Here is a 19310-nt window from a genome sequence, read left to right as displayed (position 1 = left end):
ACAAATTTTCTCCTCAAAATATATCCTCAGATAATGAGTCCTAGGTAATACTGAATTTTTCATTATCATGACAGTGCTCTAAATTTTTCCTCTGTTAAGAGTCAGCTTTCACTATTAAATCCTTTTTTTCTTTCTTTGAGCTGTGTTAATCGCTGATGTGTAAAGTTCGTGGTATGTGAAGAACACAATGTGGTGTTATTTCAGCCCTCAGAGCAGGATCCTCCCCAAAAGCCAATGACTGCACTGAACAAGCCTGCCAAATGCCTGTCTCTCCTCCCTCTTACATACCAAACACCTTTTAAACAGCTTTTTGTCTAAGACAATTGTCAAATATATCGTAATATTGTTCCCCACAAACCTGTTACCCATCCGCTACTCGACATTACACAGACCTGGCCAGGTTTCTGGCTGCAGACCACACATAGGATGCATTCTGAATACTGCTGAACCCCATCTGTTCCAGGCAGCAGTGAGCAGAGAAGTTGTCTATTGTGGTTTAATTAGCAGTAACCCAGCCTGGGGGAAACACGAGATTACACTCTGCTACCTACACCAGTAGTCTGAGGTGGGAAGGAAGGATGCTGAGCCCTCAGATGTGCCCAGCAGTGACTGCAGCACAGGGAGACACCCCCCCCTGACCCCCCCAAACCCAGCACGGAACCAAGTCAACTCACAGGATCTCCAGGTCACGCAGGGCTCGGAAGGCTCCATCTTCGATGCAGCTGATGTGGTTGTTGTCCAGCTGCCTGCAGAAAGGAAGGGAGAGGATGAAGGCTGGTCAGTACGGGTAGCGAAGCCTCGGAGTGCCAGGCTAGGGGCTTCCCTGTGACTGAGGTGTCCCTCCACCCCCTGGCAGTGCAGGGCTGCTCGGCTGCCACGCCGCTCGGCTCTGCTCGCTGCTGTCTGACAGCGCTGCACGCTACCGCGCTCTGAAGCCTGTCAGGTCTCAGTAAATATTAATTGCGGGTTTTTTTTTCCTTTTTTTTTTTTTTTCCTTTTCTTTTTTTTTTTTTTTTTATTAAAGGCAGAAAGGAGTAATTTCATTACATTAGGGCATCCAATCCATTATGAGCTTTTACCGTCATGTCACTGAAACAATTTCATTAAGTTAAAGGCCTGTAAATCATTGGAGGTCACTGTGCTGCCCTCCGTGACCTCCCACAATGCCTTTTTTTCTTTTACTGGAAGTTGGAGTCCTCTGTCCTGACAGTACTAAATCTCCAGGCTTTATCTGCCCAAGAGCTGTGAGAGTGCATAGGGAATATACCAATTCCAAATTAGACTCAACTAATCTAATTTTATAGTCTTTTTATTATTCTAAGCACCAAATGTCTGTGGTGGTTCGATGCCTCTCTGCATTGTTACTGGCCCCATCTGGTAGCCCGTTCTATTGAAAGATTTCTGACTAAATACAGTTTCTGTCTAACTGCATCAGGCAGAGCAATCCAAGGACAGAAAGGATTATACACACATACACTTAAACGCTATTTTGTTTCTAAATGTGTAATTTAATATTTGGATACTGGAGTTCTCTCATTTGTATCCATGCATACACATGATTTAAATACATTTTAGAATATATGTGGACACCGCAGCACAGCTACATCTGTCTCTCGCACTTAAAAAATTAAAGTTATAAGTTGTAATTTCAAATTTAGTAATTACATCTTCTGACATCTGATCCTTTAAATTTTAAACTTAGAGAAGTAAAATTATATACTCACCCATGTGTCATTACACTATCTACATTTCCTAAAAATATAGATGCAGGTTCCCAACTCTGTATTATACTGCCCTTTCCATAGCGTTTTATTTAGATTTGGTGAGGCAGGGACCATTTGTGTTGTGTGTAAAGTATTATGAACAAAGATTCCAAGATTGCATTGCAGTTTCTGTTTACTATTACAGAATACTGAATATATATGCAGAGGTAGCAAGTATATTACACCCTCATATAATAGATTTGTATAGTTTTGCCAACTTCCTTCCAATTATTTGCTGAGCTTAATTTTTGCTCTAAATGCACATTTGTCCCAACTTTGTCAGCATAGTGCAATAAAGCACCGAGTACTACAGTGTAATTACAAACAAGGAATCACAAACCACAGTCTCTTTGGGGTAAAGAGCAGAAGGCAATATAAAGGTATAAAAGCAGCAGCAGAAAATAATCTTTACACACCCCATTAAAGATTGAATTCAGTCTATTAACATTAAACCTCTTGAAGATATACATATATATATTTGAAGACTATGGGAAACTTATCCTTTCTAATGTCTAGTGAACATCAGGGGGGTTATGATTTAAAGTGCAGGAAAACCATACACACCACAAGGTCTACTAAAAAGCTTAGCAAGTATAAAGCCCAGCTAAGGTTACTCATAGCTCTCATAGCTATGTTACTGAATTAGGCAAAACTGCAGTGATGTCTCCTATGCTGACAGACACTGGGATGTAAAAAAAAAAAAATTAAAAAACTAAAAAATGGATTTTTCTGTATCAGAAAAATTCATATGCAGTACATATAAATATTTAAACATATATATAGATATTTCTTTATGTTCTGTATCTCCAACCACCTAGGAAAGATGCTTTAAACTACATATTTTTGACTGCTGAGAGAACCAGTGGCCGCTGAAAGGCTTTTTCCAAGATCCCTGCTTGATTGTTGTTAATTGTTGCTTGATTGCAGCTGTTAAAAATCTGTTGCTCAAACAGAAAGGATGGTGCATTTCTGGAGGAATACACTTAAATGAGTTAAATATAATGCTAGTTGCATAGCTACTTTACACTTCAGCTGTTTTCATTAAGCATGAAGTTGGCACATACTAGCATGATGAAGAGAAAGCAGGTACATGAGAATCATCTCTCTTTTTTCTTGTACAGCAAGTACTACATATTACCTATATTTTTTTGAGTAATACTATAATATCGATTTTTATGCCATATACACTAAAATAAACAAAAAACCTAGTGTACCAGTCACAAAACCTTCTGATTAAGGGGCTTCATATGTGTTGTAGAATTTGTTGGTTGAGGGTTTTTTCTGTGGGTTTGTTTTTTGTTTTGGTTTGGTTTGGGTTTTTTAGGGGGGGGGTGTAGTTTTTGTTTGGTTGGGTTTTTTTAGAAAAGGCTACTCATAGACTGATTTTTGTTGAAAAAGCATAAAGACAACCTTAATCATATTTGGTCCAGTCATGCTAGCACTCGTGAGCCAGTTTAGTCCATGTCATTAATCCCCAAAACCACAGCAAGTGAAACCTCTGGATGCCCAGAAGACACACACTTAGCAGGACACTCAGTAAAAGAGGAAAATATTCATTAGAGATACATTCTGATTCTACATGTTTCATGAACTAAGCCTGCACAGCCTCTGGGAGACAACTCCACATTTAATGCTTCTTTTTAACAGAGCTCACATCTCCTGATATCTATCACAGCAAAACATTCACATCTGTGTTTAACTCTAAGCACGAGAATTTCTTCCAAAATTATTAAAACTATTAGATGTCTTAAAATTATGTGTGACCGTTTTTAAGACCCTTCACCTCCCTGTTTATTTCTCAATGTGTGAAGATGGTAAATCTATTTCTTTGTATCTGTGCAGCACCCTGATGAGTGCCTATGCACAGACCAGAGATTTGAGAGCTTAAAGCCTAAACAACATCTTTCTTTCAAGACAATGTGTTAGTTTAAAGTTTTGAGAAAACTTCAGGTAAGGCCTTACAGAAAGGCACAGAAAGTTATTCAACAACATACTTTTACACCCTGAAGACAAAATAAAAATCCAGCCATGTGGGCTAGCAGCCAGCTTGCGTACTCAAAGCTGGTAAAGCTGTGCATGCAGCTCTTAAAAGCTCAGAACAGACATTCCTAACATCTGCTGAGAAGAGCACCTTACCTGAAGAAAACCAACCATATGCAGAGAAAGTAAAAATTCAACTTGGAAAAAAAAAATTGAAGAAAATTTCAGTATTTCAGAACAGCTGGCACACAGCTCTCCTTAAACATGTGACACTCATCTCATGTCTTCATCACTACCTTCTGAACTCAGACACACACAGAGCAGGGCTACCTGAGACACAGAGCAGCTGCTCCAGGCTTATCAGTAAATTTTAAAAATGGTCTCAGACAGATTCAGATTTAAATGCTATCTCTATTTTTCAGTGTCCATACCCTTTCTAAAAGGTCTCTTTCTGCTCAATACCACAAACAGGATCTTATGCATGTAATAGTGAAAAAAGGTTCAGACAACATACGCTCAGATTTAAAACACATTTTTTAAATGGAGAAAGTAACTTTTTATACCTCATTTACTCCTGCTTTCTGAGGGAATACAGCACTAAGTTCAGACTTCATCTAAAACTACCAAGTGATTCAACCACCTCTGAAGAATATAAGGGTTCTCATGCAAAAAAGGGGAGGTTACAGGATGAATGAAACCCCACTAACTGAGGTGTGTGAAACAACCATACAATACATATGGCACATTATAAGGGCCACAAGGCAATGTACAAACAACTCTGCCAAACTCTGAACTTCCAAGTTTTCCCTAAGTTAGATAGATATCTAACTTGCATTTGGGTCAGAGTGTTTTGGTTAAATGCTGAATCTCTCATCCATTACAAAGCAGTGGACTTGGGCTTGGTGATGCTGTCAGAAGGGTGCTTGCTCCCAGACCCCAGCCTAGGAAGCCCAGCAGCTTGTGTGTGATTGAATTACTCACTCTGACCTCACCTAAGAGGCTCCAGGGATCAGAGATCTCTGTGACAGGCAATTAACAACCAGACAATGCTAACAGATACAAAGAGCAGTACCAGGACATCATCGAGAACGGAGAAAAACCACTGAGAAAGGGAAGTACTGAATGGGTTTATGGCATTTAGCTGACGTGGAAGACACAAATGCTTACAATAATGTGAGAATCTATAAAACTATTTGGAGAAAAAGGCATCTTTTGCACTGTAGAGCTATAATGCATGATATGCCTTATTATGATGATCTGACTCTAATCATGGATCAGTAGCTAGTCTCAGTTTTTATTAAAAAGAAAAATTACATGACTAAATTATATGCAACTTCTTGATCATTGTCTATCTTCAAAATCTATGTCTGAAAGAAAAAAAGCTTAAATACAAACAGCCTTTTACAAAATGAGAAATAACACTGTATTCTAATAGATTTGTATGACTGGAAAGTCTATACTTTGCCCCAGAAAGCACTTTGACTGTTTAAAACACAATTCCCCTGGTAAAATATAACTCTGGCTTCTCTGTTTAGATTTGTACATTATCTATCATACAGGACAGTTAAATTTCAATCCTTTAAATACTGAGGCTTGGAGGTTTTACTCACCACAGTAAACACTAGTCAGTTTTCACATTCATGTAAGACATAGAAATTCCAAGCAATGTATCTGATATAATTTTTATCATGCTACTAGTTTGAAGATTTTAAACAATACCCCAAAACTGTTCTAAAATATTAAAGAATTTAATTTCAACCCAGGTGAAGTTTTCCAAAACTGAAATAATCTTCTACTAACGTTAAAGATTAGTTAATGATTAAAATCATATATTTATATCCCTAGGAATTCTTCATAGTATACCAGCTAAATTAGCACTATATAGAAGAGTTTTCACTAGTTTTCCTGCAATTAGCCGAACTCATTTTCATGAAGAGGTTCTTCAAGCATCAACATTTCACAATAATGAACTCTATAATCAGTGCCTTTTCCTTTATTTGTTTCAGTGAGGAATTTTTTTTTCCATTTACAACCATAAGCAAGGCCACTGCAGAGCTCAAGTGTGAATCTTTTTTTTTATTATACTGTACCAGTAATTACTGTAACTTCTTTTTATATTTTATCCAGAACCTAGTTAAATATTTAAATTAGGTCTGCATGAAAAAGATACTGTAATGAATACTTTTCAGATTTGTTTCTCATATTTTGCATGCTTAGCATAAAAAGAAGTGTAAGAATACATATATAAGAAAGTTCAATGGTTACAGTTGGGAAATTACTCACCTATTGTTACAGAAATCTGCGGGTATAGACCCAAGCCATTTCCTCATTAACAAAAAACTAGCATATTTAACCAGATGTATCCATATTAGAAGTATTGTTTTACTTAAGTTTTTTAAGGAATTTTACCTTCCTGTGAAATTGCTATTGAAAAAAAAAAAAAGCTAATTTTATTAATTCCATCTCCAGAAAAGCCTCACTCTGGACAGTATTTATAACAAGCATTTTCTATTTTTTTTTTTTTTAAATACAAATTGTAGGGTCTATGCCATCACTTTCCTGTAAAGTTTAGAACTACTCCTGAAGCTTTTCAATAAACTGTAAGAATTAAAGAGCCTTTCTATAATATCTATGGTCCAGCCTCCAAGCCAGTCCTTATATAACTGTTAATGTTAAAATTCACTTTTAAAGGAAAGTTATGCCTATACATCTGTGTAAATTTTTCCAAATAACAAACTGAAGTCCTTATCCATAAATTAAATTTATAAGAAGCACCATAAACAGCAACAGATCATACTTTGAATACTACAATTAATTAAACTGGAATAATATAAATTTTTTCAAAGCTTTTAATGCATTTTTCATGTTTAATTTTTACTCATTGGTGCTTTACTAACATCATTGTTAGTAAGAGCTAGCTTGTATTAGAACATTTAAAAATTTATATTTTAAATTCAACAGCAAAATAATTCTCAAGTGGAGGAAGCTGGTGGTGCAAAACACCAATGACAAAGCTACTATGATCTGTTATGAAGCTGAAATCTCCCTCTGGGATTTTCACAGTTTTTTTTTCTACAGACATGCTTTTACCAACAGCTATGGTTGAAGTGTGGTGTACCGAGAGCTCTTCTGCATTAAATAATTGGGCACATTCATATTCTCTGCCTTCAGTTTTCATACGCAACCTATGTTGCCAAGGAGGGAGGCAAATCTGACTTGGGGGGAGAAGAGAGAAAGAGTTGCTTATAAATTATTACTCTGCAGACTGTTCAAAAGTATTAAGTATTTGCTCTAAGTTTTCTTATTACATTAACCTCCAATTCAAAATGCTGCCACCAATAAAGATACCAAATCGGCTTACTGCAAAGCTTAAGTAGCATATGAAAAAGTAGACCACTCCTGCCTCTTCCCACAAAGAGAAACACACACAAACCCAATTTTATTTCGATATCAGAGGGTTAGGACATTTTTTTTTTTCTTTTTTTAACTCTCTCTGGTTGCTGATGTAACAAATTGTGCATACCAAGCACAGAAATGGCTGTCTCCATAGCAATTGGGGCAGGCTTTGCCGTTTCCCTAGTTACCCTTGACTGATAACCATCTGTTGTTGTCCTCTGCCCAAAGGGGAAAAGGGGAAGAAATGAGGAAGATAAAATCGGTGTTAGAGATTAGGAAAGTTATTTACTTTTGTGCATTTTACATTTTCACATTTGCACTTAGTCAAATCTTCGTTTTATTTATAGTTATTTTCAGTTGACAAGTATCAAACACCACACATAAAGAAAAGCTTAAATTCCAAAACATTACTATGCATTCAAATAGGAAATCGTAATTATGGATGTTACTATGAGATTGTGGAAAATCTGAAACTGAGGCACTTATATAGAAAAACTATGCAGATATATGTTCTAAATAATTACTAGAAATTTGTAATGAAAAAAGAGCACGGAGGGGAGAAGGTGCAGAAGACAAGCATCTACCTTGCTGCTGCAGTGGAGCAGGATCTCTGAGTAACTGCTACTCTCTACCCCTGACCTGCCCAAAGGGCTGGAAGTTACCTCTGCTTACATGTTTGTGGTCATCACTGCCATCAAAGCTTGAGTCCCTTCCTCCTCAGCATGCCTGTGTGGTTCTCTGGGGGAGGCAGAGGGAAAGCATGTCTGCAGGGACCATGTTCCCCGTGCCCAAATTCTTTCTTGAGGACAGTAGAACCACAGAACTCGCCCTGTGGGCAGCCTGTGATGGCCCAGCTGTCCAAGGTATGTGCGAAATATCACACTGTAAGCAAGGTCAATGTTTGCATAGGCTCTGTCCTATCATGGGATTACTTACATGGAACGGAAAACATGTAATTTGTGCTCACTTTAAAGGAGAAACAAGCTAGCTGTTACAGCAGATCAGTGGAGCAGCGTGCAACTGGGGTGTGGGTTTTTTCCTTGAAAAAGATTCTGTGTGTATGTTCCATTAGGTAACAAATTCATTACAGATCCAAAACTTGAAAAAGACAGACACTGAATGCTTCATTCCTTAGTATTAAAATTTATATCAGCTGTTGCTTGTCAAAGACCAAGTTCATTTGGAGGTAACAGTGGTTCTAGAAGGTGTTCTTCAAGGGTTGCCATGGGGCTGGCCGCATGCCCATCTCGTGCGGCAGAGCCCAGGGCTGTGCAGAGCTCACTGGGAGAAGGGGCTGAAGGTGCCCATGTGCCCTGCCTGGATAAGAAAGATGGTTATTTAAAAGGGTTGCTTAGCCAAAACCCTGAGGATTCTAGTGTTTCACTGCTTACACGTTTTTATGATTAATCATTTCCTAAAATCAGTTTTTAGAGGAAACAAGGGCTCTTGGGTCTTTAAGAGGCTTCAACTTCTGCAGCAAACATGAAAATGAGATGATGAGATGGAAGCTGTTGCAGAGAGCAAATGCAATAGACCTCGGCAGCTAAGTGAAGGTAAATGTGCCCAGGGCCATCCAGCAGAAGCACCTCTCCTTACACAGTTAGAGAGATGACAGAGCAAAAAGGAATCTTGACATTTGATCTCCAGACATCTGTCCCTTTTGAAATCACATATTACATTAGGTTAATTCTACCGCCCACAGTCATACAATGGCTTGATAGATGTTTGCTAGCTCTAAAGACAAAAATTAGGAGGAAATACTAACAGAACAGTAAAAATGGAAAGTAAAGTCACAGCAGTGTCAACCTTGTTACGTGGCTAATAAAGATGGGCAGATCAGTAGAGATTCATGTGTTTTGGTGATCTTTCTTTTTTAAAATTGGAAAAATATTATTACTATCTAGTGAACGAATACCCCCAAAATTAACATCTTGCACTTACGAACCAGTAATTTTATCAATCATATCCTGGCTATCACACTGCTTTAAGAAAAATATGGCCAGATGATGCTAGAGACAGAAGAACAGTTTAGAGTATTTTATTGTCCCGTTTTGGTTTTGGGGCTTTTTTCTTTAACATTGTTGTTTTTTTCCCTCAACATCCAGAAATGAAAACCCATAGCCACTGAAGAACAGTTAATGAACACTACATACTTCAAGATGCTGTATCAACTTCAAATTACTCTGACATAGGTTTCCAGAACCAATACTGCATAGCACAGGCTCACAAGCTTTTCTACAGGCTTCCAAAGAGCAGAACATTGCATCTTTAACACAGCTGAGGGCTCTGATTTTAGCATGGGCACTCCAAATGATGGAAGCTGTAGGCTAAGGGTGCTGGCAGGGTTTTTTTTTTTGTTACTTTTACTTCTTTTCTCTCATACAGATCCAGCAACAGGAACTGACTTTTGAGACACAAAATTTAAAATATTCTAGTAATTTTAATTGTAATATTAAAGATTTAGTTTTAGGTTGGGTTTGGTTTTTTTTATTTTATTTTACTGCTAAAGGGCTGAGGTGCATGTTGAGCTCCAAATTTTTACTCCTCATTGATTACCTGTTTCTCTGCTTTCAATGTAGGTGACTTCTCAGGCCTACTGAAAAAGAGCAGCAGACCCATGTATATCACATAACTATGCTCCCAAGGTTGTTGCCCTCCTACATATAAAACAAAGCCAGCAATAGAAACTTCTGAGCTTTTAAGGCATTTAGATGAAACTTCATTCTCTCTACTCAAGGCAATGAATTCAAACCCCATATCCAAATCCCCACTGGAATTACTTCTTTTGGTTACAGCTCTGAATCTATACTTCATTGCCCCAAATTTGCTTGTTCTATGTGATTTCAAAGAAATAAGTTCATATAACACATACTTTGGATTTCTGCATTACCTGCTTACACTAAAAAAAACTTGGAGAGTTCTTGCTCTATGCTTTTATACATTTATTTACATTTGTATTTGGTTCATATAAATAGGACTCCACACTTCTTTGGACACTGTGATTATATATGTAGCCTATGTAGTTACAGAAGTACATTTGCTTACTCATGTAAGTATACATGCAAGTACTTATTATATATAAGTAAGCAAATAACACTCCTGTTACTCTGAGAAGACTGGTATAGGGTTCAAATAAGCACTAACACCTGCCATAGTGTTACACCTGCTTAGTGTTACAAAGTGGGGCATCCTCAGAAAACACTGAAGAGAATAAAAAAGCAACCACTATTTCCAAATGCAGGCAGATCCATCAGTGGAAAAGCTCCAGGACAAGAGGGTGCTGTGTCACTGCCTTACCCAGGAGCCAGGACACCAGTGGTATAAAAAAGCACCTTTGTCACCATGACCCCAAGTAATTAGGAAATCATTCTTATAGGGAAGGAATCAGGTTTTTTTAAAAGAAAAATATTTCATTTTGAAAGTAACATCATCAACTTCCAGGTCATCCTAAACATTGTGATTTCTAAAAAACAAACGGTTAACATGTCTAAGCTGCTTGTTCGTGCTTACTTACTAGCCACTGAATTATGATTCTACAACCCTTATAAAATTGAAGACATTAACAAAGAATCTCAAAAGTTAACTTAATCCATATGACTTTTAAATTTTCTTGCTAGGTGGTATTTTTTATTAGTATTTTTTACTGACATAAGTCCATAAAAATAGTCATAGCAGGGAAAGGTCTTTCCTCTGCCAGCATTGTGATAACAATAAAAGAGTCTTGTGCAAGAAAACCTTCACTCCCTAGTAGGATTAGGCACATGTCTGGATCAAAAGAGTGTACCAGTTACCTTACCTGACCCTTTGAAACAAAATCTCGGACATCCAATTCATACTGAAATGTGATGGCACTTAAATAAAATGGTTAGAAAAAAGCCCTGCCCCAAAGTTTTCCTTCTTGCACTCAAAGCAACAAATCATTGTTAAATAGGTAAAGCGGATACCCGCACAATTTGCTTCACAGTACATTTCTCCAGTTCCCAGTTGTTCTCCTGAGAGTGCTGCTTGCCTAACTTATTGGCAAGAGCTTGCTGCTTATCCTCCTGCCTGAACATTAACCCTTAATTATGCTTTCCAGATTCTCCACAAGAAGAGAGCCACATCTTTGAAAAAACAGTGTGAATTCAAGACAGAGAGCTGAAAACCAAATAAACACACCACCACCAAAATAGTTCAGATAGCTGTGAGTCCCCTTTATTCCACGAATCATTCCAGGGAAACCACTTGACCTCCTTTCAGGTGTCTTATAAAACTGGTCTTAAAAGTAGGACTTATTCAACAGCTGATGCTGGATCCAACCTGAGCTTAAGCGTATAAATTAAATAAAAATAATCAGGTTCAAGGGTGAAACTCATATACATGTCTACTGAGGGGTCACAAAAAAAGTAGAAGGAAGAAGAAAAGAAATAAAAATCAATCTGATTGCTATAACTGATTTTCACATCTGAAGGATCTATTTGCCAACACACAGCAATTTTTAAGGTGTATGAAAAAAGTAGAATGTTTCATTGCATCGAGAAGCAGACTGAATGGGGTGACTGGTATACTGTGCACCTGAAATAAAGCAAGAAATGCTTATGGAGTTTGTATTGTAATGAAAATCATTCACCTTAAAAAATCTTGTGCTCCACATCATCATTCTATATAGCCCATAAGCTTAGTTGTTGAAATGATGAATGAATTAAATTCTGGCTTTGGGGGTTTGTTTGGTTGTTTTTTTTTTGGGGGGGGGCGGGAGGGGACGGGTGTTCTTGGTTTTTTAAGCATCATTCTATACTTCAGGACTATCATAACTGCCTTCTAAGGAACTTCTGGTTGACAGGATAGTGAAACAGCATTACACAGGGAAATGCTCTTGATCAACCTAACACAGAATACTGCAACAGATGATACTTACACACTCTCTCATTGGGTTTTTTGACATTTATGGGTCTACCAAAGGGTAAACAAAAGCAAAATTATATCCCAAAGGCTTTCAGTAGGTAAAAAAGTGGAGGAAAATTATATTCTGTATCAGAAATCAGTTGTACATATGGCACCATCATCTAAGAGCCCTTTCCAATGTTGTCATCTTGCATTTGCCCTATCCCATCGAGTCTTAAACAGAATGGTTTTTATTCCTGTCTATCTCCAAACTATTTTACTAGAGCTATTCTCACATTTGTACCTAGATAATCAACTTTACACTATTTCTGATGATCTCATAACAGCTATTTTGTATACCTGAGGATTCCCTCAGCACATCAGTTAAGAGTTAGATCCTTACTTTACATTGAAAGAAAACACTGCATACCCAAGAAGAAACACAATGTTTTAAACTTCAAGTAAATGTAGATCTTCCACAGGGTCTTCTTAATATCCATGTAGGGTTTACATGAGCTTTTTTGAGGATTTTTTGAAATTATGCAGCAATCTAACTGTTTAAAAGGACTGTATAACACCCCTTGCTGTAGAAACACAGTGAACATATGTTCATATAAAACAAATTTATGATTAAAAGACTGTAAAACACAATTATACCATTACAGTTTAATTCTTTTTTCCTCCAAAAAATGTTTTCCTTTCAAGGCAAAACAGTTTTGAATTGAACTCAATCGCAGGTGGCTTTTTTTTTCCTGCAACTGTTTTACCTCCTAGAGCCACCCAACTGCAAGGTAGCGAAGCCACGTAACAGACTGCATCACTGAATAACATAATCATTCTCTTCTGTGCCCTGCATGTGGCAAGGAACTCTACAGGCTTTGTCATCCTCATTGATGTTTTAAATGTCTTGTTCTACACCCTCACAGAAAGCTGCAGCTGAGTTGAGGCCTAACAATAGCCAAGCAGTACCCTGGCTGAGGTGGGGTCAAGAAGGGGGAACATTGATCTTATTTTGCGGTCAAGGAAGAGAAGTGCTAGAAATCTAGTCCTGCAGTCAGTTATCGAAATTAATTTTTGAGCCTAAGTCATTTGCCTTCAGGAGAAAACAAGAATCCATTTACTTACCTCTTTTGACCAATGTTTTGATCACTTTTTAAAAGTGAAGTTAGAATAAAAATAATAATAGTGTTATCCAGAAAAAAGTGATGCAGTATTAATTAAGAACTGAGGAAGTTTTGTTCATTTTAAAAGCACACCAAATCCACGAACACTGTTGCCTATTTACAAAATGAAATATCAAAACTTAACCCCAGTGAAACAATAAAACAACTTGAAGCTCAAGAGCCCCTCAGTATCTCTGCCTTGAAAGCCAAAACAGCCCCTGGCTCTTCAGGAGTTCTCAAATCAGTGGTTCAGCACTCCCTGCAGAACCCTTTGCTGGGTCAAGGCCTCCATTTTGCACCAAACTGGTCCTGCCAGGGAAGTTCCGCAGCAAAGGTATTACAGAGCAATGAGCAGGTACTGCCTGGCTTCTGCTTTCCTGCTAAAAGACCCTTTTTCTCTCTAGCTAAAAGCCATGTGTTGCACTGACTGAAGATCTGAGCTGAAACACAGGGGGAGAGGACAAGAGAGGAAAAAACTACCAAACCCAAAACCCTCCCAAAAAAAGTAAACTCAAGTTATGGTTTTAACTTTGTCCAGCTGGGAAGGTCAAGATGAGAAGCCAAACTTTGCTCTGCTGGTGGACAGTATTTACAACCCTCATTTATTCATGGAGCCTGTGCTGAAATGATATTGCTGTGCTGCTTTGGCTAGAGACTGCATATGCTGACCCCTCCGTGCCTAGCATAGCACCAGAATAATTCCATACAAAAGGTTTGCATTAAATGTAATGAAGCAAATGACAAAATCAATAAACCTGGAATGGTGTGGCTATCATAAAAATGATGTAAATTCAGAGTTCACAGTGGTTATGAAGCTATTTAGCATTATAATTAAAACCAGCACTACTTTTTTCAGAATAAAAGCTCCTTTTGACAATCGGAGATGAATACTACAGGAAATTTTCAACAAATTTTTTCAGAATTAAGACATGGCACAAAGACAGCACAAATTGTCCAAAGATAAACTGTAGGGATAGGTTAGGCTAAAAAAGTACAAAATAAAGAAAATGTTATTTTCATACTTTTTCAACTGATGTCACATCCTATTTTAATCAAGTTTTATATCGAAAGATATAAAGAATACCACATAGCCTGGTTTTAAATCATGGTATTTTCTGGAATTTGTTTCTGTCAGAGACTTTTATAAAACTATTAAAACGGAAAAGGGCCAAATCTGCTATTCATTAGTCTCTGCACAAAAGCAGTGCTGCAGCATAGATGCGGCATCAAAATTTATCTATGCTATCTGGAAATATCAATAGCTACCCTGACCTTTTGTAGCAGATTTCAAACCCCAGATAATTGATCTCATTTGAGCTTGGCATGAAATTTTCCTTTGTCAAGCTCTGGACATGCAGTTTGTTGCCACATGTAAAAATTTGCACCAATGCCACATGTAGGCAAGTGAATTATCTACTTAAGCCTTAAACTGATTTTTTTACCTATTCTCCACATTAGCAAACAAAAAATTATTCATTACAGATTTTAAAAGTAACCATCAAGCCTGGGGTTCTCACACCCAAGAACTGAACTACTTTGTCTCCTGTGCAAACAGCTCACATGGCCATGTGGGATGTGCCATTTTCCTGATGGGATACAGCACGTTGCTATCACTTTCCAAAACCTTCACTGGTCCCCACCTTATAGTGCTTTACTACTAATAGCTACAGAAGAAGCCCTTTCAGGCAGCAGAAGGAATGAAATTATACAAAATATAAAGCACAGGAAAGATCATAACATAATTCGGATTAAACAGAAAGGATGACTTAGGCCTATGTAGTACACTTTGTCTTTCTTGTGACCAGCATTAGGATTTTATCAGAACAACAACACAAATGCAGCCTTTAAAAGATGCTTGAAATACATTTCCATATAAGGAAAACACAATTAGTATTTATGCTTGCTTTACACCTACAGGAAACTTTTAGAGATCTACAGTTTGCCCTAAAATCGATACTGAAAACAATACAGTTTTCAATATTGCAGTGAATATACTGAATACAGAAATTGGGTAAAACATAACTTTGTATAAGCTTATTACGGAGGCAGTCAGCTCTGATTCACTGATTCACACCAGATAAATGAAAATTTTAAAACTTTAAACGCTGCTGTATTAAATGTCACCAAACAGACATCCTCCACTACTAAATAGTGCTGGCTTATGTACTTCTGTTTAATAGGTAGAGCACACTTAAGAGATGGTTCAGCTTTCATTTATCTGATGTTTCACTCAGGAGAAAGCGATCTTTCCAGCAAGGAAATTCATTTCTCAGAGTTGATGGTTTGACTTTTAATGAGTTGTCAGTGATAGATCCCTTGTGCCTAGCTGAACCCACAACTGCAGGCATACATGAAACAAAAAGGTCCTAAAACACAACTGGACAGGACAACAGAGAAGACATGCTCTCTGCTTAATGCAGATGTTTTCATTTAAAATAACATGTAAAATCAGCCATGCATTTTTGATCTATGAAATCAATCTCAAGTCAGATACAAGTGGTAGTTTAGAACATTCAACAGATTTAAGATCATTCTGTGCTGGTCAGTCCATCTGGTGTTTTATTTATTAGTAAGGGACATGGGAAAGGGGATTAAATAAACCAAAAAAGATGTTTAAAAATATGTGTGTGTAGTCTAACCACATTACCCAATGTGACATACATTTAAATATTTCATTAAATGGTTCTGGAGTTTCCCAATATTTATCATGTGTGTTGCAGAATTTGCAGGTTATTAGACTGCATGTGTTTCTGTCATTGTTCTCTTATGCATTTGGGACCATCCCAAGCTGCTCAGGAATAAAGTAAGAAAGAGGCATTCCCCTAGCAGTTCTTCTCATAAAATAGGGGGATATCATGCAGGCTGGGACCAGACCATTGTGAGAAATTGACTACCATCTTTTAGCATTAGTGGACAACACAAAAATCCCACAAAACTTCTTTTCTAAGAAAGTAATTTTGAATAATGATTGCTACTTACAAAGATAAAAGAGACTTATGCAAAATTTTGAGGATTGTAATGAAACTTGAAAAACAGAACATTTCTTGACAGTCGTGACAAACTGGTAAAGAGCACAGCTATTCAAAAGGCACAGCTTTCAGATACTATACTCTAGGAAAATTGCAGAATTAACTCCTTATTCTAAACACTTTCTTCCCCCTCACCCATTCTGCAAAAGGCTCTTCCTCAAGCGAAGGAATTAGTGGCAGCCTTCCAAAGGCTCCCTCATGGCCCAGATGCTGCACTTCACCATTCCATGGCAGGTAGGGCCAGTGTCCATTTTGCTCACCCTCCTCACTGCAGCAAAACTAACAAGAAAAAAGGCTATGCCTGATCACAGAGGCAGATAAGAAACTGATTAAAAGGATGCGGTTTCTGCTTTCTTGCTTGTTTCTCAGATTTTTAGTATAAGATAGACAAGAGACGCTATTTCGAAAAATCAGGGCTCACAGATTTTAAAGGTTAGTAATTGAGAACTGAACAAACTAGAAGAGAGAAAAGCAAAAGGGTAATAAATTCCAAACTGTCTTCGGGGAATGCAGCCAGCAGCGGTTACCCCAGCAAGACTGTGATATGGCCAGCCAGTACCTGAAAGGTGGTTCACGACTCTCAAGAGACAAATAAAGCAACCAACTTGTGTCACTCAGTGTTTGTCCTTTGTACAAGGCCAGCTGAAGATGTGAATAAACACCACTGTATCACAAAATTTCCACTGCTAAGACGCAGACTCTCTGCTTAGTTGGTTTTGCATATCTCACATTAATTGCATCCTGCATTGTGTGAGGAATGTGCATTTCTTTCAATCATATCTTCTTAATGAGTTAAAGTATATGTTTTTTGCATTTATTATAAGGGATAGAACAGATGGCAAAAGCTCAAACTAATATGTTAACTTAAAATTAACTTACACTGCAGGTGATTGTCCATAGAAGGTGGTAGGTTGGTAATATTTCATTATTATAATACTGTTATATTACGACAGAATGTCTAGGAAAGTAAATGTGATGGCACCCAGATCTCTCTTGAATTCATTATGGACACTACCACAATGAATACTAACTACAGGAGATAGAAAGGAATATTCTTGGAATACACTGAATGCAGTGTGATTTCATGGATAAGGAGGAGGAAAATTACATATAAATTTTTAAGGTGAAGTAATATGATCTTTTACCCCCTAAAGGGTGCAAAAGTCTTGTCTCTAATGAGTATTTTTAAATAGCTGACTGTTTTGTTACCTCTGATTTGCCCACTCTAAAAACACTCAAAAATGCCAGCTGAGATCAAAGCAACCTGAAATGTCTTCAATAATACAAATTTAGCCTTTAAGATCTCATGCACTGATATTAAAAATATATGGTGCCTTTCACACACATCATCAAATGCAGACACATGTTGTTCAGCTCACTGAAAGATAGATAAGTAAACACACAAACCAAGATGTGATAACAAATTCTCCTCTAGCCCTGTCATTGCTTTTATTTGAGGGCAACTGCTGACTTCAGAAGACTTATTGCAGATTTTGCACCAAACAAGTGGAAAACCTGCCCAATCATTGATCTTCCTCCTTTTGTTTTATTTTACTGTAAACTGCAAAATCAACACTGAATACTCTACACAAAGCTGAGGAAACTAAAGCCAAGTATTTCAGAGGGCTCTGGATAACAGCTTGCTCTGAGAACCCAAACTACAAGAGTTTCCTAGTCCAACATTTCACTACGATATACTGCATATATAAAGAAAGAGCAAATAACTCACAATCACTTGGTTCCTGCTAGTGAAATGGCTACACACAAATCAATCATTAATGCTTTGGATTTATTATTTTGACATGTATAATTATTTCTATTCTGTGGCTGAATGGCAAATATTACGAATATGCTCTGCATTGCTGGTTGTGATGGATAAAAAAAGGACATCAAAACACTTGTATTTTTTGTGTAGGTTAATGCAAAATACCTTTGTATGTAAAGAGCAAGCTCAGCTTTTTTCCAAAACCTGAATGTGCAGTCCTGATGTTTAATTTTTGTAAAAGTCATATGGATTGATGCCAGTAGTAGCTGCATACAGAAAAAGTAAGAGTATCTTCCAGGAAATGTCATTTAACAAATAAGAAACTGGAACTAATAGTCACAAAAACATTTTACAGCATTTGTGGAGCTGTGATTGTTTACACTGCATTTAAATAAACCATGAGGAAAGAAAATGTCTACTGACTTAGAGAACTGGTAAATGCTACATTTCTGCATTTTCAAAAAAAATCTCAATGCTTAATTTCTTCCTCCAAAGGAACCTTTAGAAGGATATAGAACCTATAAAGAAGGATATAATGCACAATTCCCTAAGTGGCCCCAGGATGCAAGGAAACAGCTTACAGGTCTAGTAATATCAGCTATTATCTTATGTGTTATCTGCAGCTGAGAAATATTTAGGCAGAAATGCAATGAGCCTGTATTATTGTGACAGATGAATCTGCTAGCTTATGCTTTTTTGAATCCCAATGCTATGAAACACTCTTATAGTCAAATCCTACAGAGGGAAAGCAGCAGAAGGTGAATGAGAATGCACTAAGTTCCAGTGGAAAAGAAAAAACAAAAAAGGGAAAAGGCAGCTCTGTTCTCTGTACTCTTGTTTCCCTTTCCCGTCAATCATTTTGTTTCTTTAGCTGGGACACACTGGTGTGGGAGAGAGGACCACCACAGAGCTTGAGCTCTGTTAAAAGTATGGCTGTGGTCCAGATCCTAGCACTCAGCTCTACTGCCAGCACTTGACTCCTTGATGTGGGTCATGGAGGCTGCACTTACATAGATACTGACACCAAACCTGGGCACTCTGGATAGATGAGATGTATGTTTGGATTCTCACTGCTTACAGAAGTAGTTTTCCTTCAGTCTGAAAGGTGAAAGATGGGAATGGGTGCCAAAGGAGCAAAGACTTAGGGAAACACACAAAACCAGAGTCCTGCTGTTTTAGTCTAAGGCAGACCTCTGCTTGATGGTAGGTCTAAAGCTATTGATTTTCCTTACTGCAAAGCAAAGGAATAAACTTCTTTCAAGAGATGGCAAAAGGACACATGTAGCAGACGAACCTTTCTTGGGGCACGGCGCTTCGAAGTCAAACAGGTGTTCTTGCCAAGGTACACAAA

General features: G+C 37.6%; 1 protein-coding gene across 1 annotated transcript in view; it reads right to left on the bottom strand.

The window, feature by feature from the left end:
• The window catches only part of SLIT3 (slit guidance ligand 3), a 433002-nt gene that overhangs the window by 189198 nt on the left and 224494 nt on the right, over positions 1-19310 (bottom strand). Inside the window, exon 7 of the mRNA XM_071759292.1 lies at positions 675-746. Within this exon, the coding sequence (XP_071615393.1) occupies positions 675-746 (72 nt within the window). The remainder of the gene's footprint in view (positions 1-674; positions 747-19310) is intronic.

This window comes from Heliangelus exortis, chromosome 15, assembly GCF_036169615.1.
Source record: "Heliangelus exortis chromosome 15, bHelExo1.hap1, whole genome shotgun sequence".
Lineage (NCBI taxonomy): Eukaryota > Metazoa > Chordata > Aves > Apodiformes > Trochilidae > Heliangelus > Heliangelus exortis.
Note: the sequence above shows the minus strand (reverse complement) of the source record. Positions and strands in the feature narration are given on the sequence as shown.